Source organism: Lactuca serriola, chromosome 5 (genome assembly GCF_051521515.1).
Source record: "Lactuca serriola cultivar US96UC23 chromosome 5, Lser_US96UC23_V15, whole genome shotgun sequence".
NCBI lineage: Eukaryota > Viridiplantae > Streptophyta > Magnoliopsida > Asterales > Asteraceae > Lactuca > Lactuca serriola.
The window spans coordinates 348,342,230-348,369,068 of record NC_136412.1 but is presented as its reverse complement, the minus strand read 5'-3'; the positions used below and the strand labels follow the sequence as shown (position 1 = coordinate 348,369,068).

The window sequence follows — 26,839 nt, the reverse complement described above, 5'->3', positions numbered from 1 at the left end:
TGATGAGTTTGGGTATTTTAGCCTCATACCCTTGTGCATGCACGTAAAGTTGGAAACTTTACGTGTAAAACGAGTCTTAGAAGCTCAGATCTATGTTTTGGAAGCACCAAAATCAATTAGAATCGATTGTATAGTAATAGCATGCATGGGACTCGACGAGTTGTTCTTCAAGAATCGACTGTATAATAATAGCATGCATGGGAATCGACTGTATAATAATAGCATGCATGGGACTCAGTCAGCGTTACGAGGTGAGTCTTCCTTCCAATAGGAATGGGTCTCCGGCCACAATGTCGGTCCGTTTAGTTAGCAATAGTTCCGGACTTTGGTCTGATGCAGTAGTTCAGTGTGCTTGATGTCTTTGTGATTCAAGCATGTTTTGTGTGATGTATTCCGGACTTCGGTCCGATGCAGTATGCAGTATATGTGTTTATGCTAGTAGTGATGATTATGCTATGCTATGTTCAGCCAGTTAGTCCGGACTTCGGTCCGATGCAGTTAGCAGGGGGCAAGGCCCCCGTTAGTCCGGACTTCGGTCCAATGTAGTTAGCCGGACTTCGATCCGACGCAGGGGGCAAGGCCCCAGTTAGTCCGGGCTTCGGCCCGATGCAGTTTCCGGACTTTGGTCCGATGCAGGGGGCAAGGCCCCGGTTAGTCCGGGTTTCGGTTTGAGGCAGTGGGCAGGGCCCAATATGTGCTTTATATGTTATTGTATGGTATGTGGTAGTTTGGGGAAGCTCACTAAGCTTCGTGCTTACAGTTTCAGTTTTGGTTTCAGGTACTTCCGCTAGCAAGGGGAAGAGCTCGAGTTGATGGCATCGCACACACCACAACTTCAGTTTACCTTGGGAGTTTATGTCAAATATTGTTATGATTGATATAGTTTTGTTTTGACTCGGTACTATGACATTTGAGTTACTCATTCCATGATTTTATTATATATATGATATTCGAGGATTGGGTTTTTAGTTATATTAAAACAAAAATTTTTGGATCGTATTTTGGGTCGTTTCAGATGAATATTAAGATCATTCATGCAAATAAACTTAAGCAAACAAATTCTCCAAACTTGACAATTATGAATTAGCTTCAACAATCATATATTTGTTTGATTAAACACAAAAAATTCCAACTTGGATCATTTTAGCACATAGACAAATCCTCCCTAATAAATAAAAGTTTTTTTTTTGTCATTTGTCACGCTTTCATTCAATTTGTCAAATGTTATTTTATGGTATTTTGAATTATTTTTTTCCACATGTCATTTTATAAGTTTTTTATTTTATTAAATTCCACATAATATTTTATTATAATAATTGTAATAAATATAATAATAAATAAATATCAATTTTATCAATAAACTTATATTGTAATTTCAAAATTTCCAAAACTAAAACTCATTAGTTTTTTATTTATTTAAATTATGTGTTCAAATTTAAAAGATAAAAAAAAAACATTTTAATTATAACGATTCAATATTTTTCTTATTTTCTTATAAATTCAAAGTTCTTAAATGTTTTAATCTTCATATTTAACTTTTTTTTTTAAATTAACTCATATTATTGTGGCAGGGATTAAGACAATAAATCCTAAGTTTTAGTTTGCCATAAAATAGTCTCTAGCACATAAAGACTTGTGGCAAAGACAACATACATTCACATAAATAATATTCAGGATAAAAGCATATCATGCATGTTATTCTCAAGAAGGGTGGGATGCCAAAAACAATTTCAGTTGGCTTCTTTCTAAATTTAACATAACAGGAGGGTGTAAAAAGAAAATCGAAATTATACAAATGATTCAAATGCTTCAAGAAATGAGACATGAAATCTTTTTATTCCTCCCTTGTTTGTATTGGGGAAAAGAAATACATCAAAAAGATGGAAGCAAACTCAACTCCACTTAAGGATATGATTCTGGAGTGACTCTTTCGCTGACTGTAGAACCATAATTGGGCCCACCCTTTCGGTACTGAATAAGGAACTCAATAGGATATCCCTTCACTTTATGTGGCACAATTCCAAGATCATTGAATGTTAGAGCTGCAAAACACACCAAAATTATCACTTAAATCTTAATAAAATCAAGAAACAAATTTGAAAGTTGAAACACTAACCATCTTGTGAGACGAGTTTATCTGAGGAAAGAGCATGAATCAAATCCAGATTGAAGATAGATGGTGTTGGCAATGGGAAAGGAACTTTATTTAGCAACAACTCACGAGGCATTGAGATTGCCTGTGTATCATATCATAATAACATAAACAAAACAGAATTAGGATGCGATATAATATATAATAATACACAAATAAATGAAAGTGTGTTGCTATTTCATACCTTAGCAATTGGGAAAGGGACATTAACATAATGAGGCCATTCTCGAATCACTTCGTACATAAGTTCAGCCTGTAAAAACAATAAAGATCAAATTATGATGACTCAAAACATTATTTGAATTTTGAGCAGGAGAAAATAAATGATGAAAGAGCTCAGAATCAATCACCAATTGATGCAATGTATACACATCTGGCCCACCAAGTTCATATACTTTTCCCATGCTGCTGCCATCATCTTTCAAGGCTGCAACAACTGCAGATGCCACATCAGCAACATACACAGGCTGAATCCTGTACAAAAAAAAACACACACACACATATTTACCAAACTGTTGAGAAAAATAATTCATCATATCAAGTAAAGAGAAGAGAATTAAGTCGTATACTTGGTGGATCCATTCCCAATAAGTGGAAGAAAGTTATATTTTTTTGCAAATTGAGCCCATGGATTCAAGAGCCGATCCTCTGTGCCAAGCATCACTGCAGGTCTCAGTATTGTGGCCTGAACATAAACAAATCATTAATTAATTAATTAATTAATTGGCTTATTCTTTAAGAATGCACTTAAATGTCATCATATATTTCTGCTAAAATCACACACCTCAGGCAATTCACGTAGGATGGATTCTTCTGCAGCAGCTTTAGCTTGGAGCATTCTGGAGGGAGATGATTCAGAGGCTCCTAAGCAAGAAAGTTGTATAAATCTCATGATTCCACCATGTTCTTTAGAAATCTGCATATCACCATATAACCATCTAAAAGCATGAATACATTATTATTATTATTATAAACAAAAGGGAGATGCAAAAACATACCTTTGCAAGTTGTTCAGCCATATGATGGTTCACCACCTCAAAACTATAATTTCTAGTTTCATATTCCCTTCCTGTAATAAAATAAAAAATAAAAACGGTTTTAAATGTCAGACAAGTAATCAAGGGAAACCCAATAAAAGATAAGATTCTTAAACACGTATGCACCTATTAGATTGATAACAACGTTTGCCTTGGCCATAACTGCCTTAATAGAGTCTTCATCTCTTGGGTTATATTTCATGGGAACAATCTGTGTGAGTTAAAAAGAGTAAGCAATCAATCACTGATTCTAACAAAACAATTAATGTTCTAACTTCTAAGTTACCTGTCCCAAATCACCCATCAGTTTGAGATGACGAGGTGCATCCTCAGAACCTCTAAAAGGTACAAGCACTTGAGATCCCATTTTAGCTGCAAATAAATACAAATTCAATATCAGTACACAATTTTATCAAACTATATTCAGTTCAATATAGAATGTTACAAGTTTCTATGATATACTGGTTTATTGCATTATCTGTAATATGATCTTATAATCTTTTAAAGAAGTAAACTAAGTTCAGCATTCCACTAACCAAGCTCTTGCACCAAGTAACGCCCAAGGAAACCAGTAGCTCCAAAAACCGTAGCAACTATGCCACTGCCAACAAATAAATATATACAAATCGCATTAGACTTTTAAAAGAAGAAAACCATAATTACTCCCATAGTTTCAAGAAAGAAGATGCAGTTTGACTTAAATGTCAAATGTATTATGTTTCAACTTCAAATATGATTTGATTGTAAACCGTTCAATAAAAATGCTTGCTAAGTGTGTCTTACCCTATCATTTCAAAGAGTATAACATTCATAATAAGATTGGTACTAACATTTTGAATTTGTCAACTACTGGATTTGACATCTATTACGGTATATGTTTTTCGTGATTGCAGCACAAGAAACAAATTACAATTTCATACTGTTAAAAAAAATTATGGGCTACTAATCAAGATCGAGCTGCTGAGCCAAAAAGGCACTAAAGATTTACAAATATCCCAAGTATACAAAACTAAGGAACTAATGAGATTGAGATTATAAACAAATTAAGTTATATATAGAGTAGCTTTTTATACTGTTAAACCAATTACGGGCTGCTAAAGCAAATCGAGCTGCTGTCCCAAATTTACCGCTGAAGATTTACAAATTTTCGAACTCCTCTAAATCCAAAACCGAATACACCAAGCTCATGAACTAATGAGATTAAAGCTTTAAAATTTCAATGAACAAATACGCAAACAGAAATACCTAACGGATGATCTTCCACCTGTACCCTTTCGAACCAAATGTCCGACGCCTCTGGTAGCAAGCGTAGACGCGTACCGCCGATCATAAGCACCATAATCTACATTACATCAGTTAAATTAAATTTAAACAAAATCAGTAGAAAATAGGTAAATGAACCCTAGAAATGAACCGATAGAAAACAAATTACACTGATCAGAAATAGGGTAAAGCGATTTGAGAGAGTAAATCGCCGGCCGAGGGAAGGATTCACGAGCTAATCTTCTCGAGATCGTCTGCATCTTTCCAATCCAAAGAAACTCCAAGGGGGAAGAGATTTGTGATACGATGAAAAACCCAACAGACGCCTCTTCTAACTTGCGCCTGAGTGTGTATAAAAAGCCACTTTTCAATTCGAGGTTCTAATTTCTAAATCTTATTATCATTAGTACTATTACGGTATTACCCTAAATTTTGAGGTTAATTTTGACTTTTACAAAGCTAAAAAAAAAATAAAAACTTTGTAATTTTCACTAGAAAAAAAAAAATTGAAGTTAATTTTGACTTTTACCATTTAAAGATAAAAAACTTTTGAGTTTTCACTAGAAAAAAAAAATGACACATTATCAATTTTTATTTTATAAAATATTAAATAAAACTCAGCAATGTACACCCTACTTTCCATTTGTCCAACTTGAAGAAATGTTTGTCCGATGAGACTCTCGTCATTCCACTTGACGAAACTAAAGTAAACGATAGTCTCCATTTCGTCAAGGAACCTGTGGTAATCATGGACAATGAAGTCAACAGAACGAAGCAAAGTCGCGTACCAATATTAAAGATCCGTTGGAACGCCAAACGAGGACCTGAATTTACCTGTGAACGTGAGGACCACATGAAACAGAAATACCCACATCTTTTCCCTAGCACTTGAGAACCTCCTCGGAGTGCTAATTTCGAGACGAAATTCCTTCTAACATGGAGATGATGTGATAACCGTCAATTTTAGTCAAACAAAGTCAACCAAATCAACTTAACTCGTATTAGAATTTTAGGAGAAATGTGACATTCCTTAATGTTTCTAATGTACTATTGGCAAGTTATAATACAAAGTACCTTCTTTTACCAATTATTGAATATAAACCCTAATTAGGGTTAGTAACGTAAAAATTCGATAATTCAATTAAATATTATTTAGGTATAAATAATATTCATAGTACAATGTAGTTGAGTTCATAAATCTTATACTACATGACAAATTCATAATAAATATTACATATTCAAATTTTTGGTGAATTCGTCACCAAGTACGGCAAATTATTTACCCGACTTAAACACTCAAACTTTAACGAAAACAATTAGGAATCATCCTAACTTCCGTGTAATGTGTTATTATTTTTTATGATAATGATTTTTACTATACATCATTTCTACCACACTTTTTATAAAATCACCAACTTTTATAAATATTATCCATTTTTTATACAAATAAACCTAACACCACATTTGTCTTAAATGATTATTACCCATTTATAACTTTAATTATATGAGTAAATGAGACATACTTGAATATTAAATTCAAGAAGTCCTTTCTATGCCCCCATAACCAACCCCCCCCCCCCCCCCACTCTTTTTCTTTATTTCGGCCGACCCCCCCCCCCACCCCACCCTCTCCCATCTTCTTCATTTTTTGTTTATATCACCTCTCTCTCTCTCTCTATCTATCTCTCTCTCTCTCTCTCTCTCTCTCTCTCTCTCTCTCTCGATCTCGACTAATTTTTCATAAGATAGTTTTTGATCTCTTGGTAAGTTTTTCCTTACTAATCTAGTGATTCTATACATACATACATACATACATATATATATATATATATATATATATATATATATATATATATATAACTCACTTTTTACGTCATTCGGGCGTTGTACCGGTTTTATCGCGGATATTCGATTGGTCATAACTTTTTCGTTATAACTCGGATTTCGATGAGGTTTTCGCCTAAATGTTTCCAACGAGATTCTTTACAACTTTCAGTAATAAAATTCACTTATTTCAAATATACACAGGATCTTTCAATCTTCATGTAACATACACGTTTTGAAATCGTGTTTTGTAAATGTTAAAAGTAAATAATATTATGAAATATTATGTAAATTGAGTATTGAGTTCTAACAGATAGTTTTTACTAAAATGAAGTAAAACTATGTTTAGAATCACTCGAAAAATATTGGAAGTCTTATGAGATTCCAATCAAAAGGCAAATATTGAAATTTAACGAAAATATAATATTTAAAATAAGTAAAATTTTATTACTGAAAGTTGTAAAGAATCTCGTTAGAAACATTTCGACGAAAACCTTATCGAAATCCGAGTTATAACGAAGAAGTTATGACCAATCGAATATCCGCGATAAAACCGGCACAACACCGAATGATGTAAAAAGTGAGTTTTTGATAAACTACTTTTTAGCCTTAGTGATCTAAATGAAAGTCGTAGTATTTGTTAAACCGAGAATTTTAATAAAAAGAACGCCAAAATCTGACTTCGTATGAGGAAGTTATGATTTTTCTAAGTTTTTGAATAGCAGTAGACAGTTAAAAACTCAAAATAAAGATCAAGCGATATTTAGCCGAAACAACCTAAACGAGAATCGAAGGTCTCGTCAATAGTAGTACAACGGTAAAAAGACTGACGAAAACGGACGTCAGATGAAAAAGTTATGAATTTTAACGGATTTTCTTGTCTCTGTCTGTTAAAAATAATAATATTAAAAATAAAGTCAAAATTAGCCGACGGAGTCTAAACGAAAGTTGTAAAATATATTTTCGCCTACGCGTGCATATAAAGAACGTCAAAAACGAAGCTCGTATGCGATAGTTATGGATTTTAGAAGATTTTGGCACAATTTCCGAGAATTTTCGCATGGATAAGCCTTATTCGGACCGGACACATCACCTCGCTTCAAGCATGTCGCGCGTCTGACGTCGATGAGTTGTGCAGCCGAGAATCCAACACGCGTCGCTATCGATTCGACCGAAGCTGAGACCCTCTCCTCGTTTGATGCGTGACGTCGCGTTGTAGCCTCCGAACTCGGATGCGTGCCTCCGTCCGAACCGAGCCACCTGTCGTCCGAACCTCACCCCTTCTGTCGCGTGTACCGAGCCTCGCGCTACCTGCCTTCCTTTCCTCTTGCTTCGGATCCGAGGCTCGTACATATATAAGGGTGCGAGACCTCCTGGTAAATGTTGGAAAATTGTCACTTTTCACCCTTAAACTCATATTTTAACTACTTCTATTTCCCCCGAAGCCCTGGTATCAATTTTAACACCCGAAATACTTTCCAAAGTGCCCGAGAAATTTATCTTTTCGGTTTGAAGCTCAACCTTCGTAAAGCCCGATTTTCAAGAAAGCTCCCGGTTTTCAACGAAGAAAGCTATTTATTATAACGAAGTGTTGCACAAATTACTATTTTAACCCCCAGTTATATCACGGTGAGTTTCAATATATAGGAACAATTTCCTGTTATGTGTTATATGTGCTATGTGTTTTTCAATGTTATTATTCTGGGTTATTTTCTCGTGTTATTTTTATTCGCTATTTTAATAGCAAAGTAATATCTTTGACCATGTGATCAGTGAAAGGACTTAGATTCACATTGGTTTTGGTATGTAACCTCTGGCCATGTAGAGCATGTCTCCGTAAGAGAATGACTTCTATTCTATGGCATTGGCAGAAGGTTAGACAGAGCTATTAGCCTGAAATCTACCAAAATGTTAATCAGAAGTTGTATGTCTTCTGTGTCATTTGGGCCAAAGCTTTATTGATGTATATCAAGTATGAAAACCGTTATGTCTCATTGACTGTATATCTTTGAATCAAATCATTGATTGATATGGAAAGCTTGTTACATGATTCACATATGCCTTTATTGTTCCTTGTTCATCTTTGCTTCTGCCATATTAAAGTATATATATGGCATAATGTTATATTGTATCTATTATTGAACTCACTAAGCGTCACCGCTTACCATCTCAATTTTTAACAAATTTACAGGAGATAAGTAACCAGTATAGTCATATACTGTTGGAAGGTTTAGAATAGTTGTAATATTACTTTAGTATTTAGGGATCATGTATGTATAAAAGTATAGTATCCTAGGTAGTTGTGTAATATATAACACTTTGTAATAGTCAATTTGTATCCAGTCGTTTGTAATCACTTTATCAATGTAAAATATTGTTTTTATGAATCTACAAGTAACATGTTTTAGAGTAACTATATTGTCAAGTATGAAAGTTTGGGTATTTCAGAAATACGAAATTGTGGGTCTTTCACTTCAAGTGTTCTTAACTTGAAATCTTTCATCTTCACCTCTTTATCCACCAAGAAACACACTCAATGTGAGTTCATACCCCTCATTTTCATCTTTATCCAAGTTTTAGGGGGAGAATACAAGTAAACTTGTATAATTGTACATGTTGTTATGCATGCTTTACTTTCATGTTGTGTAAAAATGTTATCTACATGAAATAATGTTAATACCTAGTATTATGAACATTTATGTGTAGTATGTTGTTTAAAATACAAATCTATGAAAAATGAGTATAAACATGCTATATGTTCTTAAGAAAAAGTCATAAAAACAAAGCTATAAAAAAAAAACTATAGTTTTTATGAACATAATATGACTTTTCTAGTAAAAATGGTTATAACTAAGTTATTACACCATTTTTGTGGGATATAAATCAAAACATGTTATTTTAGACATATGTTACGAAACTAGTTATAAATACTAAGAATTTGATTTTACAAATAGAAAACCTAAAAATCTATCATTTTATGTAAAAATTAGAGTTTTCTAACAAAAATGGTCATAACCAGGTTATGGTACCATTTTTGTGAGATTTGACATAAAATATGTTGTTTTAAACATATAAGGTTAACTTGACTTAAACGTCACAAAAAGGTAAAAATAAATTTTACAAAGTTTAAAATTAAATATTTGCCGTTTGGTGACGTAAAAAGTCAAAACTAGAAAACTAACTTTATCATATTAGAAGTTCATATACTTGTGTTAGATATATAATATATGTTATTTATGAACATATAAACATGTTAACCTAAATATATATATATATATATATATATATATATATATATATATATATATATGTGTGTGTGTGTGTGTGTGTGTGTATTTATAGGTACAACGAAATATTTATAATAAACTATAATAGGTGGAGTTTATGGGTCATTAACACTATTATAATATTTTGGGACAAGACGAATAATTATATAAAAGTATATAATTATTATACACTATATTAATACTATGGAAAAATGATAATTACACCTACAAGGGTTTTCATTACAACAAAACGTAAACATGTTGCAACAATTATGTGAGACAAAGTCTTCACCGTACCTTTTAGAGTACACACTAAAGTCCTGAATTATAACAAGAATCTCGATAAGAGAGCGTGATACTTGTGTATAAATCTATACGGGACTGACAATCCCGTACCTAAGTTGCTAGCTACAGCTAGGCCGGCAGGTCTGGGGTGACAAATGTCTAACATTCTGATGCCTGAAGAACGTCGTAGCTGGCCAACTTCGGTTTTAGCATGATTGTAATAACTCACATGGGAAATCAACGATACATTTAGTTTACGGGGTAACATGTGTTCAAATGGTTTTATATAAGAATAAAACTACGTAATACTATTTTAAGTATAGAAATACTTATACATTTTTGGTCTTAGGGTTTTTAAGACTACAACTCATTTTTAATGAAATATTGGATTTTTTTGGGAACAAACACTATCATTTTACAAGGAAAAAATTACAGATTTTTTACATACAAAACCCTTATGAACTCACCAACTTAATTGTTGACACTTTTCAAAACTATTTGTGTTCTCAGGAAACCGTTAAACAAGTAGTCACAAGGCTTTTGAGGATGGGACGCTACGACGTCGTGCTATTCATTTTGTCATCATAATGTAATTGGTTTTGAAACATACAACACTTGGAAACAATGTAACATTTTCAATTATATTTATGATGCTTTTGTTTGCTTTGATCACTATTGTACATTATGTTGTGATATTGTTCATGAAGTCATCCACCCCCAGACGTTTTCTGCCATCCTGGCTTAGGGGTGTGACAATTTCTCACACTAAGGGTTAAAAGTTTAAATACCTGAATATTCGGATGTTACAAGAACAAACCCAAAATGATATCATTAATTAACACATGCAGAGATGCCCCCACATTAGATAATAGAGATTCTAAAAATATAGGTTACTAATATTAAAAAATAAATAAAATTACATGAAAATAGATTTATGATGTTGATATAAACCTCTCTAAAATTCTGGTAGAGCAAAATCATCTTGAAATGTTATTGGGAATAGGAAAAGTTTTATTAATGGTTCAAAATCATTATATCCATTACAATTTCGTGAATCCTAATAATTAAATTAATTATTATATGGTTATTTACTAATTAATGTAACATGACATCTATTGCAATAATATAAGCTTTCAATGAATAAAATACAAAGGTAAAAAAGTCTTATCAAATTATTTGAAAAATAAAGTACAAAAAAAATGTTTGTCTTCTTCTCCCGAGACCCTTAATAAATCTTCACTAATCGACTATGAAACATCATAACAGTTATATTGTCAATACCACCTCTAGCCAATATCCTATCGCTAACCAACATCTCTAAAAATATATATTGAAATACCCAATAATCACTTTGTTTTCCACCTTCTTGATGCACTCAAACAATTTGTTTCACCGTAATCTTGAAGTTGGATATGAGTGTCAGGTAACTCACTCATTTGACCTAATAATAAATCCTTTCCAAGAAAGATGGTATCCACTTTTTAAAAGCTTCAAATTCATTTTGCAAACTAACATACAACATACAAATATGCGGAGTAGTGTCACCTTTTGTCACACTATTTCAATTTATTGTCATTTGAGGGGGGGGGGGGGGGGGTTCCATACAATATTTTTTTTTATTTTAATTATTATTTAAATCAATTTAATTTATATAAAAGTTAAATTTTTATTAAATTGAATGGGCAATTACATGATAATAAAAGATAAGACACTTGTAATTAAAAAAATAATAAGAAGAAACATGAACCATTAAAAAAATAGTTCAATTTACATATTGACGCCATTTTACGCAACATTTGGTAACTTCCCAAAGCTCTACATACCGAAAAAGTTTGTTTTTTTTTTCACAGAAAATTGCAAGAGCATTGTTTAGGATACGTTTGGTTGTGAAAAATTGTTTTCATTTTTCAAAAAAAAATGTATTCAAAAAATAAAGTTAGGTTTTTATTTTTATTTTTCAATGAAAATTTTAGAAAACGTGTTTGGTTGAAAACGATGTAGTTTTCATTTTTCATCTTGCAATTTTAGAAAACTTTGGAAAACTATAAAAATCACTTTTCAAATTTACATACAATTTGGAAAAATGAATTTTTTTTATTTTCTTAGCAACCTTAGAAAACTTCAAAATTTTCGTTTTTCTTGGAAAAATGTAACAAACGCACCGTTAGCACCCACATCTTACAAACTAAACACAACGCCAAACTCTAGTACCACTTGTTCGTGGGTGTAGATTTGATATTTTGATCTTTGTTTCGGTAGCGACTTCGATTCATTTCGTTGAGAAACCATTAGGTGATTTTGTTTCAAAAAGATGACCCATTTTCGTTGATGTCAACCCTTAGGTCAGGTCCTCTGATACATTGGTCCATGTGTGTGCATAGGTTTAACATTTACGATTGGAAGATACATGACTGATAGTGACGGTTGATTTCGATTGGAAAATTAAATGGATTTATAGTTTAATATTTACGATCACTGCTTTCATAATACTAGATAACAATAGAATAATCATGTTATCATGAGGACAATTCGCTAACAAAATTCTTCTTTGTAATCGTCTTTTGACCATTCAGTCATATTTACACAAACACACAAAAAGAGTTTGATTAACATCAACTCGCCAACTTCGAAGACTCGGAATAATGACCATTGAGGTGTGTTCAAGTTGAACTAAAAAATAGTGCTTATATACAGTGCTTCTTGAATTTGTTTAACTGTTTATGGATTAAATAATTGGGCTTTTTTATTTACAAAACAGTTTGCTTTTACGGCTTTTTTATTTCTAATTAAGAATTTTGTATATTTATGTGTTAGATATACAGATATAATAAGGGTTCATGGCCCCCCTAAACTCTTTGGGCCATAAGAACCCACCTAAACTCTTAAAGGCCCGCCTGGTTTTGGACTGATCATATTGGTGAATATCAACTGAATATCTTATTTGTTTGCCTTCTCAAAGTTTCGATTTATTCGAGTCTGGTAAGTTTTGTCACATTTGTTAGTTCAATAAAGTTGGTTTTTAGGTGGCAAAGCTTGGTTCGACACCTCCCCCTAAAAAAAAAAAAAAAAAAAAATCGGTTTGCTCGTGACAAAAAACAGTACACGTTAACAATTTCTTAGAAATGAATATTAAATTAGACCTGACAATAGAGCGGATTTGACCCTGATCCGATCCAACACTGTAAGGTCGTGTTTGAGAATCGTCTGACCGAGCCGAGTTAGACCTTTTTAGCTGACTCGGCCAGCTATAAGTGTTTGATAATCAACTTTTGTGCATCTTACTCTCAAAGGAATATCTGAATGAGAAAGAAGTGAAAAATAGGCTGACTGAGAAAGATTTCAATAGTACCCTTCCCTAACGTGTCTCTTCCAACAACTCCTTTCTCCATCCTCTTTCAGCTGCTCCTTTCTTCTCCCCAACCAACAAGCATCGTCGACCCCATTCTTCCTCTTCCACCCATCGATCGATCGAAGCTCCTTTCTCATCACATCAGGTACGCTTGAATGTTCCGATTTTTGGGAAAGTTCCGGTTTTTTCCGTTTAGAGGGATAAAAGTTCTGATTATTTTGTTGTTGAATGTTCCGATTTATGCTCTTGATTTTTCATTTTGAATGGACAAGTTCCAATTTTTGTTGTTTGTTCTTGAATGTTCTTTTGCTCTTGAATGTCATTTGTTGTTGAGAGGAATAAAAGTTTCGAGTTATCAAGTGATTTTTCTGTTGTTGGTTATTTCATGCCTGAACACATACATACATATTTGTTCTTATTTGTTATGTGGGTACCTGAACACATACATGCATTGAATTTTTTATCAATAAATTTTTTAAGTTGAATTTGGATGTTATCAAGGTTTTCCGGTCAATAACGAAGATGTAATGGATTCTAATGATCACCTGATTGAAGCCTTAAAGTTTTGATCTTGAAATACAAAAATCAAATAAAAAGTCAAAATTGACATGCCGAATTGGATTACGTGATTATGAAATCAATTCATATGCTTTGTATTGGATATGGTCAGTGTTGCAGAAATCGGCATTGACGGTCGATTAATCGTTTGGCGGCCTTCAGCCGATTACGATTAGGCTGCTTGGCGGAAATCGGTCAAAGTCGGGCTTGGCGGTTTCGGCGGTTATAGGCGGAAATTTTTTAAAAAAATTCAAAAAATTTTAATTTTCAAATATTACACCAAAATTTTAAATTTTCAAATTTTTATGTTTTCAAATTTTAAAATATTAAACTAAAGTTTTCAAAATTTTAAATTTTCAAATACTTAGTTTTTTAGGGAATATTAATTTTTTAAATAATTTTATTAATAATTAAGGGTCCCCGATTAGTTTCCGATTGATACTCATCTAGTCCGATTAATCGTCTATCGCAAGTCCACTGCCGAACGATTTTTACAACCTTGGATATGGTAAATGACGACGTGCTATTTGGTCCTATGCGCTTGGATTATTCCTTATAAATTTCAATCAAGAACTATTTCTTTATTCTTGATTTCAATATGCATGTATAGGTTCACATTTAATTGATTTCTTATATATTTATTATATATGGATTTCTTTTATCTTTAATCATCTTAATGTGTTAGTATTTGTTGAAATACATATCATGTGTTTGATTGATTGCTCAATGAAAACCAATTGTATCTCTACATACCATGTAGACTTCTATCCCTTTTACTGTGCTTCAAAGTCCATTTCTCCTTTTGAAATACATACCATATAATTTTATAAAAACAATGATTCCTTTTATAATTTTTATTTGGATTTTAATATGACAATTGGTATGTTTTTATAATTTTTCAACAACTTCATCTATCGTTGTATAGAGTAGAAGTGTAAAATGATCACTTTTCATCAGTCAGCACATTAAGTTTGATATACAATCAAACAGCATGGTTTCTTACTCATTTATGATTTCTTACCCAAACAGACATTTACCAGTCAGCTCTTTCTTAGTTAGCAACTATCAAACGGGGCCTAAGAATTATATGAGTTTTGAGTGTAATTTTTTATTTGTTTTCCCGTTAACAACCCGTACCCAATAACCATTTCTTATTATAAGGATCGGATGTAGATCATTATTGATCTGCTCCGTTTATAATTCGTCCCCTATAAATTTTCGAATTATATATTTATATTTTATATTTTTAATTTTAATTGAAAGTCCAAACCGTGTTTATGAAAGGCTCGAAGAGTCGAAATCAAGATTTTCAGTTTTCTGTAGAGAATCATGATGTCATTCCTTCTAAATTTCATCAAGCAACCGCCAATGTCATTTATAAACCAATAAAATCATTTATCAATTTGAATAAAGTTTGCAAGCATTATTATCTATCATTGCAATCTCGACAATCAGAAATCAATTTGAAGTTTTTTTTTTGTAATAATGTTTTTTTAATTCCAATCGTAAATACTCGAGTACGTAATATATTTTCTAAACAAACATTTGTTTTATTTAAGAAATGTTATTTTAGATATTAAGTTATAGTAGGCATTTTTTATTTAAAAATGTAACTTTAAGAATTAAATAAAATGTATTTGGTTATTCAAAAAAACCTACGGATTATGGGGAAGGTTTGGATGTTTGTTGATTCAGTAGATAAGAGTATAAGTTTGATTATTCAAAATCATGCGGGTGACAAAATGAGTTTGGATCAAATTTTAAAATTTGGTAAAAATGTTTGGATCAAGGTCGATTCGTTCCAAACTCGTATCATTGTCAATTCTAAGATAAAATACATAAAATCTTAAAATTTTCTACCTTTTATGATTTTACCATACAAAACATAATTATTTGACTAGTGTGATTTCCTAATTTTTTTCACCAATGTTAGTGTAAATATAAATGTTAGTGTAAATGAAACTAAAATGATAGATTTTATATGAGAATAAATATCATCCTATCTCGAATTTTCTTTATACCGCATTAATCCGAGAGAGTCCTACCGATAGATAGATCACCGTGGCCCGAAATTGAAACTTAAAGATTACTTTTCTAAATTCATTAACAACCTTCTACAAAAATTGACGTTTTTAAGAAAATAATCAATTTCCATAGCAACATGTATCGTTAAACGTGACACGTTTTTATGTCGACACAGGGTTATTAAAATTAATTATCTTAAAAAATAAACCTAAACCAAGTTTCTTTATCTTAAAAAATAAAACCAAGTTTCTTTAACAACCTTTTACAAAAAGTGACGTTTTTAAGAAAATAATAAATTTTCATAGCAACATGTACTGTTAAACGTTACAAGTTTTTATGTCGACACAGGGTTATTAAAATCAATTATGCCAATAATTTTAGTTTTTGATGAAACCTAAAATTTCCTTCCACCAATTCTCTAATTTAATATATTTTTTTTACCTTCCCCAATGAATTATGTTTTGAATACCAAATATACGAACAAGAATGAAGAAACTACTCCAAAATATATTAAATAATTATGCAAAATTATAATGAACAAGAGATGCCAGAAATGTCCATGACCCATATCACTTGGCAACATTGCAAGTCCAATGTTGTTTGATTTGTAAAACCTCATCTTCATGTACTATGTGTCTATGACTATGCTACTGTTCGAATAAAGTCTTGACTATTGGTATTTCTAAATTCTAACAAAACCTACCCAATTGCTGTTACAGGTTCTATTAAGTTTAAAGGCATATGAATATCCCTTAAATTAGATTTTGGACTTAAAAGTCAAAAGGTCTGCAAAATCATTAGTAAGGAGTATAACAAAAATAGATTGTTGCTGAATGCTTCTTTTCACTAATTATTATTACCAAAATAATCCCAAGTTTGTTTCTAGTCCAGGTTTATTTTATGTTACAAAATTATGTCAACAACATGCGAATCAGTCACAAGATTCATAGACTCGGGTCTTTAGAATGTACGATTTTGGCACGTGTGTGGGTACTACCTCATTGATTTGAGTTTGGTCAACATAAGCTTGAGGTGGGCCCGTGCACGTGCCATGGTCCCATGGTCCCCCATTTGATTTGTGTTGAAGGGTGTGTATATTCCTTTCCAAGTTGACATTTGTATCATGGTTATGAATAATCTGGGATACCATTTGATCTAGATGAGTATTCTGTTACCAACTTATAAAACATTGATGATTTATCTTCTAATAGCCGGATTGGCGAATCAAATTCCGCAACTTGCCCTATAAAAACACGTCAAACCAATATCAATTACAAAATCAAGAAAGCAACTTTTTTAAAAGCATAAAAGACATGATGGAAATGGAAACGAACATACCATCACTAAGAACAAGGACAAGATCACTATCGATTACAGTGGGGATGCGGTGAGCAATTGTACAAACAGTACAGTCTTTAAATTCCATTCGGATGATCTTCTGTATTAAATTATCAGTTGCTGAATCCACAGAAGCAGTTGCTTCATCAAGCACCAGGATCCGTGCCTGTTTTAGCAAAGCCCTCCCCAGTGACACAAGCTGTCTCTGACCCACACTCCAATTATCACCATTTTCAAGAACTGCAACATTTCTCAACAATTTTCATCACCACATACCAAACATTCCTCATTTTATTTCTATTTTTTTTTTGGTACAAAATAAATAAATACCTGGTGCATCAAGCTTTTGCTCCTTCTCACGAACCGTATCTCCAAGTTGAGATTTATCAAGTGCCTGTTCATATAACAAAATAAAAAAAAAATATATATATATATATATTTACAAAAGTGTAAATTAACATGAAGTTGAAAGTAGATATCTAACCTCCCAAACTTCTTGATCTGTGTGTTCTTCAAGGGGATCAAGGTTACCCCTAATGGTGCCTTCAAACAAGGTAGGATCTTGGGGTATGATACTAAGTCTGCCACGTAGATCATGAAGGCCAATAGTGGAAATATCAATATTATCGATAATAATTCTCCCGCTTTCTGGTTCAATCAGTCGAAATAGCGCCTGAATCAAAGTTGATTTACCGCTTCCCGTACGACCGACAATCCCAATCTTTTTCCCTCCCGGGAATTCACATGTCACTCCCCGCAGTACCACTGGCAAACTCTCCTTGTAACGAACCTAACAAATACAAAATTACCCTTTTAACCCTATAAAAGTAAAAAAGCTCATTTTTTTTTCTATTTATTTAGCACGCCAATAAAACTATTAAAAATACCTTCAAATCTATGATTTCAATTTTTCCTTCGACAGGCCATGAGGGCGGGGGACGATTTCCTTCTATGATTGGGGGAGCTTCACTTGGAATGTGACAATATTGATGAATCCTTTCAATTGAAATAATCTTGTTTTCAAGCTTGCAGAAGCTAAGTATCCACCTTGATAAACGCGCATTTAATTGAAGCCCATAAGTCACAGCCAACCCTGCCATACCTGATTAACAAGTAGACATGTAATAAGAACAAGTTGCACTTGCACATCAATGATCAAACATAATATAATTAAACAAATGGAAGGAAGAACTTACTGGGATCTATAGCTTTACGTGGAAAACTGACTAACAAAACAAGACAGAAAGCAAATACAAATGTTGAAATCAACTCCATGCGTAAGCAAAGCCATTCAATAGCTGCAATACTACAGAAGAACGGACGAGCAAAGCAATCAAGAAGATAAAGATTCCTCTTCATGAACCTTTTTTCTTGTCCAAAACCCCGAATTGTGGCTGCTCCAGCAATCGATTCTCCAAAAAGATTAATAATTGGAGATTTCTGTATGCTAACAATCCTCACCAACTCCCTAGATGAAGCCATGTAATACTTCTGCATCCATAAGCAAGCAATTGCCATTGGGACAATTAGAAGCAACACTTGCCATGTCACCTGAGTCATCACCCCAACTATACCAAGAAGCTGGATTGTTGTTGATGCAAATCCACCAAGTCTAAAAGGAATGTCAAGATCCACAACGCTTTGATCAACAGACACCTGAAAATTGATAATTTGATGTCGCATAAACATTATTAACCCATGAAAGAAAACTGAAAATTTAATTGATAAATCATTGATTCATGTGTACCCGATTTAGTATACGTCCAGCTGGAGTAGAGTCAAAGAATGACATGGGTGCCCTAAACACATTAGTAAGCATTTTCATAAACAGTTTCTGTGCAGCAGCTAGACCGAATGTAGCTACTAAAACAGCCCTAACAAATATGAACCAAGAGCTCCCAAAAGCAAGGGCCATATAAACTGCGATTAGGACCAAATTACTAACCCTAGCTGTGTCCCCTTCTGTTTGTGGATTAGCCCAAGCCATCCACCAGTTACTAGCAATCTGAAGGACTTGAAATAGAGTTTGTGCAATGATGATAAGTGGGATTAATAAGCCTTTGTAGGCTGCAGCCATATACGAGAGGTAAATTTTCATGCTGATTTTCCCTCGTTCCCTTTCCTCTTCTTGAACCAGTTGTTTTTTTCGTGAACGTTTTGCTTTCTTTTTTTCTTTGATGGCTTTTTTGTCTGAAGCGGATATGCTTTCGTTTGGAACCATTGTTGTAGTGTCTATGCTGCTTACAGCTGACTCACAGTTCTTAATCAAACCATGGTTATCATCTGACTCATCGTCTGAGTGGTTGTAGATATCCATAGCTTCAATTGCTTCTTGGTGAGCTGAAACCAATGTGTTAAAGTCGGTTCCTGCTTGCAGAAGTTCATCGTATTTTCCAGCCTGAATGATTTGACCTTCTTTAAGAACCTGAAAAAGTATATCATCAAATCATCATTCAAACAAAAGATTAGCTTCCGATAACTTTCCTACAGAAAGATTAACCATGGTAAAATAATAGTAATACCACCCTATATTTATGATGTAACCAAGAATATTACAAACAAGTATGCATTTCACCCCATGAAAACAGTTAAACGCTATAAAGTTTATTCCTTTTTTACTGAAAACTCATGGTTTTGAGTTGCAGAAACAAACCCTAAGGTGAAAAATGCAAGGGAAACGTTTGTATAAAGGTGACAATGGCTTCCATTTTCATCTACATTTCTTAACTCTCAAGACCCACACACATCTTTATGCATTAAAGATAGAAAAAGAAGAAGGTTTTACCAGAATCAAGTCAGCAGCTGGCAGAAATTCAATTTGGTGAGTTACAAAAACTACTGTTTTAGTAGCTAATGCTGTCAGTATGTACTCCTGGAAAACCAAATTCCACTGTTAGATCACTTTCAAAAGTTTCAATAACATATAGACACTGTTTGATACTCTTTTTAATAATTCAAACCTTGAAAAGTTCTGAACCCGTGTGTGCATCAACAGCACTGAATGGATCATCAAGTAGATAAATGTCAGCATCTTGATAAAGCGCCCTTGCTAGCTGCACCCTTTGTTTCTGACCACCACTCAAGTTTATACCTCGATCACCAATGATTGTTTGATCTCCATGTGAGAAAAGCTCCAAATCTTTTTTCAAGGAACACGCATGAAGTACCCTCTTGTACTTGGCCTTATCCAATGGATTACCAAATAACACATTTTCTTCTATATTTCCCGATTGTATCCATGCTGACTGAGATACATAAGCCGCAGAACCACATATTCTAACCTGAATCAAAACAGAAAAAACACAAAGAAAGATGTTAATATTAATACGGATGCAAAACAACCAAAAAAAACTTTAAAAAAATATACAAAGTTGGGACTTACTTCACCAGAAGTTTTTGGGATTTCACCAAGAATACAAGAAAGAAAGCTTGATTTCCCAGACCCAACACTGCCACAAACCGCCACACGCATCCCTCTCTCCACCTTCATCTGAATACCAGACAATGTGGGCCTTGGAGAAGATGAGTCCCACTGGAATTCACCATCCTTGATTTCTATTGCCACATTTGACATGCCTCGTTGCAATACAATTGTTGCATCTTCTTGCAATTCTTCCTCCTGTAAAAACCCTGTGATTCTATCAAGCGAGACTTTCGTCTGAGCCATCATCGAAACCAAATCAGGGAAATTTCTAAGAGGTTCTTGAAGAATCCGGAATGTGGCTAAAGCCGAAAGAACACCACCAGCTGTAAGCTGTCCACCAATCAAGATTGATGTTCCAAAAGTAACCGCAGCTACAAAGATAGGTGAGCTCCAGAAAAAGAAAGTGATAAAAGCCTGTGAATATAAAGCCTTCTTCAGCCACTTAAACTCAACACTTCGCATTTCTTCCAGCCTCACCTTATACCTATCTTCCCATGCTTGTGATTTCAGAATCCTCATGTTTCTAAGGCATTCGGATGTTTTCCTCATTCTGTCATCTTTTGCAGCCATTAATTTATCTTGGTAAAGCTCTTGGACTTGTGCTAGAGGGATGGTTATAACTATAGATAAAATGGTTGCTATTAAGGTTGCAATACAGGCAATACCAACACTCTTGTAAAGAATTGCAAGGGCAAGAATGATCTGCAATGGTAACATCCATATGTCATGGAGATACCATGCGTAATCACCTACCCTTTGTACATCAACAGCCATGTAATTTACGATTTCGCCACTGGTGTGACTTTGCCTAGCTGAACTTGAAAGCCTGAGTCCCTTTCTGTAAACCATGGCTGTGAGAGCTGATCTCACATGCATTCCCAAAATATCAACACCAAGGTACCACTGGCGTGTGGTTAAAGTTTCAATTAGTTTTGCTACAAAGAACACACCAGCAAGGATATACCCTTCGTGAGGGTAATGCTCAATTCCACCCAAGTAATCAACAAAATCGGATATCATATAAGGGCCTACGTATGAGACAAGTGTGTATAACCCTGCAAAAATCGCGTTCTTGGCAGCTTCTTTCCAGAATGATCGAAGAAGAGCCCAAGCTAATGAAGCTTGATTTTCAGCCTTTAAACGTTCCCAATTTATGTTCAAGATCTTGTAATTGAACTTAGAGCGATCTTCAGGAGCAAGAAGTGGGATGTCTCTAAGCTCGAGTGGTCTCTTTACACCAATCGAAAGAAGATTGTTTAGCCATGATAATGTGGCTAAACTAAAGATACCAGCCTCACTATATGGTGTCACTTTCAGACACCCTGCATCTTCTTCAACCAGCAATGGTTCTTGAAGACCAGAACCTCTAATGATGTGTATGCCAGTCGCACCTCTTAGACCAAGAAGAAACAAGAAACCCAAAGCTGGGGTTGCTGCAAGATTAGCTAAAAGATGGGAGTTTTTCAAGTGTTCAAGCCCTTCAATTGCAAATTCTTTCCCATCAAGATAAAGGGTAAGTAAACTGATCATAAAAGAGGTAACCCACCATACCCTGATAAGTAATGGAAGTCTTTCAAGGGTCTTAACCTTACAACTAAGTGTTGAAAAACTCAAAACAAACCAAGCGAAAAACTGTGATGCGGGCAAGAACAGAGGTTCCAAGCTCACACCCTTTTCCCCTTGTGCAGATTTTGTGATTAAACAAACACCATCATAACATAAAACCACAGCCTGTAGAAGGAGAACATAAAAGCAACAACAAACTGATGCTTTATAAACTTTACCGATTTCGACATTGAGAAATTGAGTTTCTACTGCAGAAACCCTACTCCCAATTTCATCAGCTTCCTCCTTTGTAACTCTATTGTGCCAAGTATAAACCGCAATCTTCCTCACCAATACAATCAGAAGAGATAAAACCACCAACGCCAAATTGAACACGGTTGCACTGTTCTCCAAGACCTTCAAATCCTTGTCAGAACCCATGAGTTTCGTAGGAATCATCAATTGGAATTGCAATTGGAATCAAAACGATGATATAGTGAGTAGTTTAATAGTGAGATAGCTTTCAAATCGTGGCAAGAGCATTTTACCATGTGGCACTGATTCTTACAGATGGGGGGTTTGTAAAGAAAGAGACCAAAGCAGTAGCAGGGAATTAGCAAATGAAGACAAACAACACCTTCATCCCCTATGAACAACAAAACCTTCAAATCTCTCTCTCTTCTCAGCTTGTTTTGTATTCTTCTCCTCCTCTGCGTGATTATCTCTATATAGACAGACAGACACAAACAAACACAAGAGAGAGGAAGAGAGAGAATTCTGAATTTAAAAGATTAAAATTGATCAAAACCCTAACAGAAAAATACAAAAAACCGACTTTCTGTGGGCTTTCCTATTGTCAAATACAAAAGAGAGTGTTTATACTTTATAATGGAAAGCAGCTCACATTCTCATCCCACTCCAGACCTCACCGGAGCCGGCACCGGAGCAATTAATAGAGAGATACAATACAGGGACTGATTCTGATTTGACGACCGGTGTTGAGTGAAGATATCAAAGAAGTGTGAAAAAACAGCAGATCATGAAGTGGGAATATAATAGGATCAAGTGGGTTAAAGAATCGAAATGTGAATTGAAGTTTTACTGAGAATGAGAATATTACCGACGTATATAAATTGAGTCCAATGGGGAGATATTGCGAATCATAATCAGCAGCTTTTACATTTTTAGGGCATAAAGAAAGAGTGTTATTTTCAATTGGACGGTGTTCGCTGATGGATCCTTGCTGTATCTCCACTCACTGTAACTAAAATACATACATCCACATTCCACATTCCACATTCCACATTCCTTATTTGACTTCCTTAAAACCCCCATACTTTACTTTCCTTCATTAACACAGCACACAATGATAGTAATATTTTATCTGTAATCTTAATAAATAGTATAACATTTTTATTTGTAACTTTTCTTATAACTTTTGTTCTTTTTTTCCTAATGGGTGATTTTTTTTTTAAACAACTAAGTAATAATAATGTTTTGATCTATGATTTTTTATTATTTTTTTTAACGCTCAAACATAATTTACTTCTAGCTATTTCTAATTCCACCTTATGTCTCATATGAGACTTACCTTCGATCTTAATAAAAGAAAAAATATATATGATCTCTTTAATATTCTTTTTTATTATTATCATTATTTGAGACATTCTTAATATGAGATGAACTTTTGTATGGAGTTTATTTCGACTTAGCAAGTCCTATCTTATTTATTTATTTTTTTTGCTATCTCTCGTCTTTATGTATATTAATTAATCGGTTATGATGTCAATTGATGATATGTCGATTCTTTTTAGTGGTGGGATAATTAATAATTATAAGTTAGTTGGTTATTCATCTATTTGGTTTAATAAGATATTATATACTTTTTTGCCGAGACTTGGGTTCTTTCCAAAAAAAGATATTATATACTTTAACGAAATATAAAACACTCAGAAAAATATGTGGTACAAAAGTTGCTTTTGAAAATAATCAAATTAAAAAAGAAAAAGGAACAAAAAGAAAAACAGAAATGTGTTAGTTGTTTTATTGATAGAAAATTCAATGAAATTTAATTTAATTTTCTATATATAATTTTGTGAGGGTTATTAAAATTGTCAAAATAGTGTAAAGGCAATAGCAACTCTTATAGAAGGTATTTTTATAGTTTTTTTTTTACTATTTAAAATAATTTGATACAATCATTATCATTTAAGTATATCATCTTTATGAAGCTTTAGCCAACCATTTATTTTTTTCTAACCATTTGATCGTCTATATTATTTATATATTTTATCCCCACTTTTAATAATAATTTGTTTCCCTCTTAATAGTAATACAAATTTAAATATTAATTATTTTTTGACTAGGTAATTTATTTTATTTTATATGCAAAATCAAAATTAATATTAATATATATATATATATATATATATATATATATATATATATATATTAAATACATTGATCAATAGTCAACATAATCAAATCAAATAAACATAACATTACAATCATATAATAAATTTATTGTCCTTTATTTATAAAACTATATATCATATTAAAATGAAATCAACATCAAATATGACTTTTACATAAAAATCAACAAATTAAAGATAATATGTTTGAAACAATTAGATAGATAGAGTTTATTTTCTTGATATAATTGTTTTTGTTTAGCTTAGCTCCTTAATAGCTTAATAAAATATCTTTGTTCTAATTTTTTTTCCATATAGTCTTCTATTAACTTTAATTAATAAAATTATATCATAAAAGTCTACCACAATCCAAAAACATTGTATCTTTTATTTAATAAAATTAACTCAAACAAAGAACAAAACATAATTCCAATCAATTTTATGTCAACCAAATAAATCATAAATTCTAATCTTTTTGAAATTTTATTCATTCACATTTTAGTTCTGTCAAATTTCATTTTCTTTAAAAGTATTTAGTTTAAAAGTATTTAGTGTATCAAATGCCCTCTTAAAATATTCCAGCAACCAAAATGCCCCATCATTCTTCTTGAAACGTACAACTATTAAATTATTATATACTGTAATAATATATTTGACTATAAATTAAATTCATAATATATATATATATATATATATATATATATATATATATATATATATATATATAATCTATTCTTACTATATTACTTTTAAATACACCTATGTCTTGTAAGACATAATTTAGAACTTATAAACTTGAATCAATAGATTGTAATATTTAAACATTGATCGTATCATTATAAAATATTGTAATTCCGAATGATCATTATCATATCATCTTGATCTATAAAAGAAATTGTATGTTTATGTGATAAGAGAAACTAACATCATCGATTTATTTATGATAATGCCAATAATAGTAAATATATTTCTTTTATCATTGTTTGTTAATATTTAATAGTGGTTGAAAAGTAAATTTAAAAATGACAATTTGCCAATAGTATTTTTTTAAAATGACAAGTTAGCGCGCATATATATATATATATATATATATATATATATATATATATATATATATATATATATATATATATATATATATATATATATATATATATATATATATATATATAAAAGGGATTGAACTCGTGATTATCTTCTTAAAAATATTTTATTAGACACTTTGTTAGCCAAATAAACTAACCTCAACTTGTAAGCTGATAGTAGATGGATTCCTATCAGCGGATCAACCATCAATATGTTATTGCTATTGTAGCTATTCTATGATTTTATATTGCATATATATATATATATATATATATATATATATATATATATATATATATATATATATATATATATATATATATATATATAAAATAGAGAGAGAGAGAGAGAGAGAGAAATGTTTATGTGAGATGGACTTGTTTTTTGATATTCGTAAGACTGTTTTTTCCTAAGACAAAATTGCAAAAATGGTCCCTATGGTATGTAATTTTTTTGAGGTTTGGTCCAAACCTCGACTTTTTCGGATTGGTGGTCCTTTTAGCCTAGTTTTGATGCATATTTGGTCCCTCGATAAACTGCAATGACTGTAATGCCCCTCGTGTATTTATTTTTCATTTTTCTTTCAATTTTTTAATTTAATATATATATATATATATATATATATATATTAATAATTAAGAAATAAAGAGAGGGTCATCTCTCTTTCTTTCTTTCTCTCTCTCTCTCTCTCTCTCTCTCTCTCTCTCTCTCCTGGACGCATTCTTCCTACATCGTCACCCACTCAAAGAAAAAACCCATAAACCCTTAGCCCCTACCTCCATCGTGGTCCTCCTGCTTTGCCACTCCCTTTCTCGTTGAAACCCACCTCCAACACCACTATCTTTTTAGCAACGACGTCAATCTTCACCGCCATCTCGCCCGTTCTCGTCATCAAACACATACAACAACAAAGAAGAATCAGAGCAGTGAGTTCGATCAAACCCACCTCCGATGAGATGAATCAACTCGATTTGGACACATATCCTCATTCCAAGCGAAGCTTCAATTATGATTTGGACACGAGTTTGACAAATGATACCACTTGGGTTAAATTTTAGGGTTTGTTTTAAAAGATGAAATCTAGTGAGGAAAAAAGTGTGGAGTCTTGGCATGTTGTTAAATCAAAGGGGAAGAACAATCAACCTAAAAAACGATGCAATCTGTCGCAAAACGGAGGAGAGGACTACCGCCAGGTGGTGTTGGAACAGGTGAAAGTTCATCGGTAGTTGTAATTCTTCAACAACTAAAGTCAATAATTCAATAAGTGGCCTCGAGA

General features: G+C 32.7%; 2 protein-coding genes across 2 annotated transcripts; both read right to left on the bottom strand.

Moving 5' to 3' along the window:
- Window positions 1-1,669: 1,669 nt before the first annotated feature.
- LOC145055520 (NAD(P)-binding Rossmann-fold superfamily protein) lies at window positions 1,670-4,814 on the bottom strand. The gene is made up of 12 exons (XM_079003875.1): window positions 4,622-4,814; window positions 4,435-4,531; window positions 3,726-3,790; window positions 3,476-3,561; window positions 3,316-3,400; window positions 3,151-3,221; window positions 2,937-3,068; window positions 2,722-2,837; window positions 2,503-2,626; window positions 2,337-2,405; window positions 2,117-2,237; window positions 1,670-2,042 (listed from the first exon to the last, which is right to left on the bottom strand). Exons 1-12 carry the CDS (start codon window positions 4,710-4,712, stop codon window positions 1,903-1,905), a joined length of 1,197 nt encoding a protein of 398 aa, XP_078860001.1. The 5' UTR covers window positions 4,713-4,814; the 3' UTR covers window positions 1,670-1,902.
- Window positions 4,815-16,737: 11,923 nt separating this feature from the next.
- Window positions 16,738-22,667, bottom strand: ABCC5 (multidrug resistance-associated protein 5). Its single transcript, XM_079003874.1, has 10 exons — window positions 20,480-22,667; window positions 20,058-20,378; window positions 19,883-19,969; window positions 18,845-19,522; window positions 18,294-18,753; window positions 17,985-18,199; window positions 17,582-17,887; window positions 17,428-17,491; window positions 17,098-17,337; window positions 16,738-17,002 (listed from the first exon to the last, which is right to left on the bottom strand). Exons 1-10 carry the CDS (start codon window positions 22,523-22,525, stop codon window positions 16,887-16,889), a joined length of 4,533 nt encoding a protein of 1,510 aa, XP_078860000.1. The 5' UTR covers window positions 22,526-22,667; the 3' UTR covers window positions 16,738-16,886.
- Window positions 22,668-26,839: the final 4,172 nt, after the last annotated feature.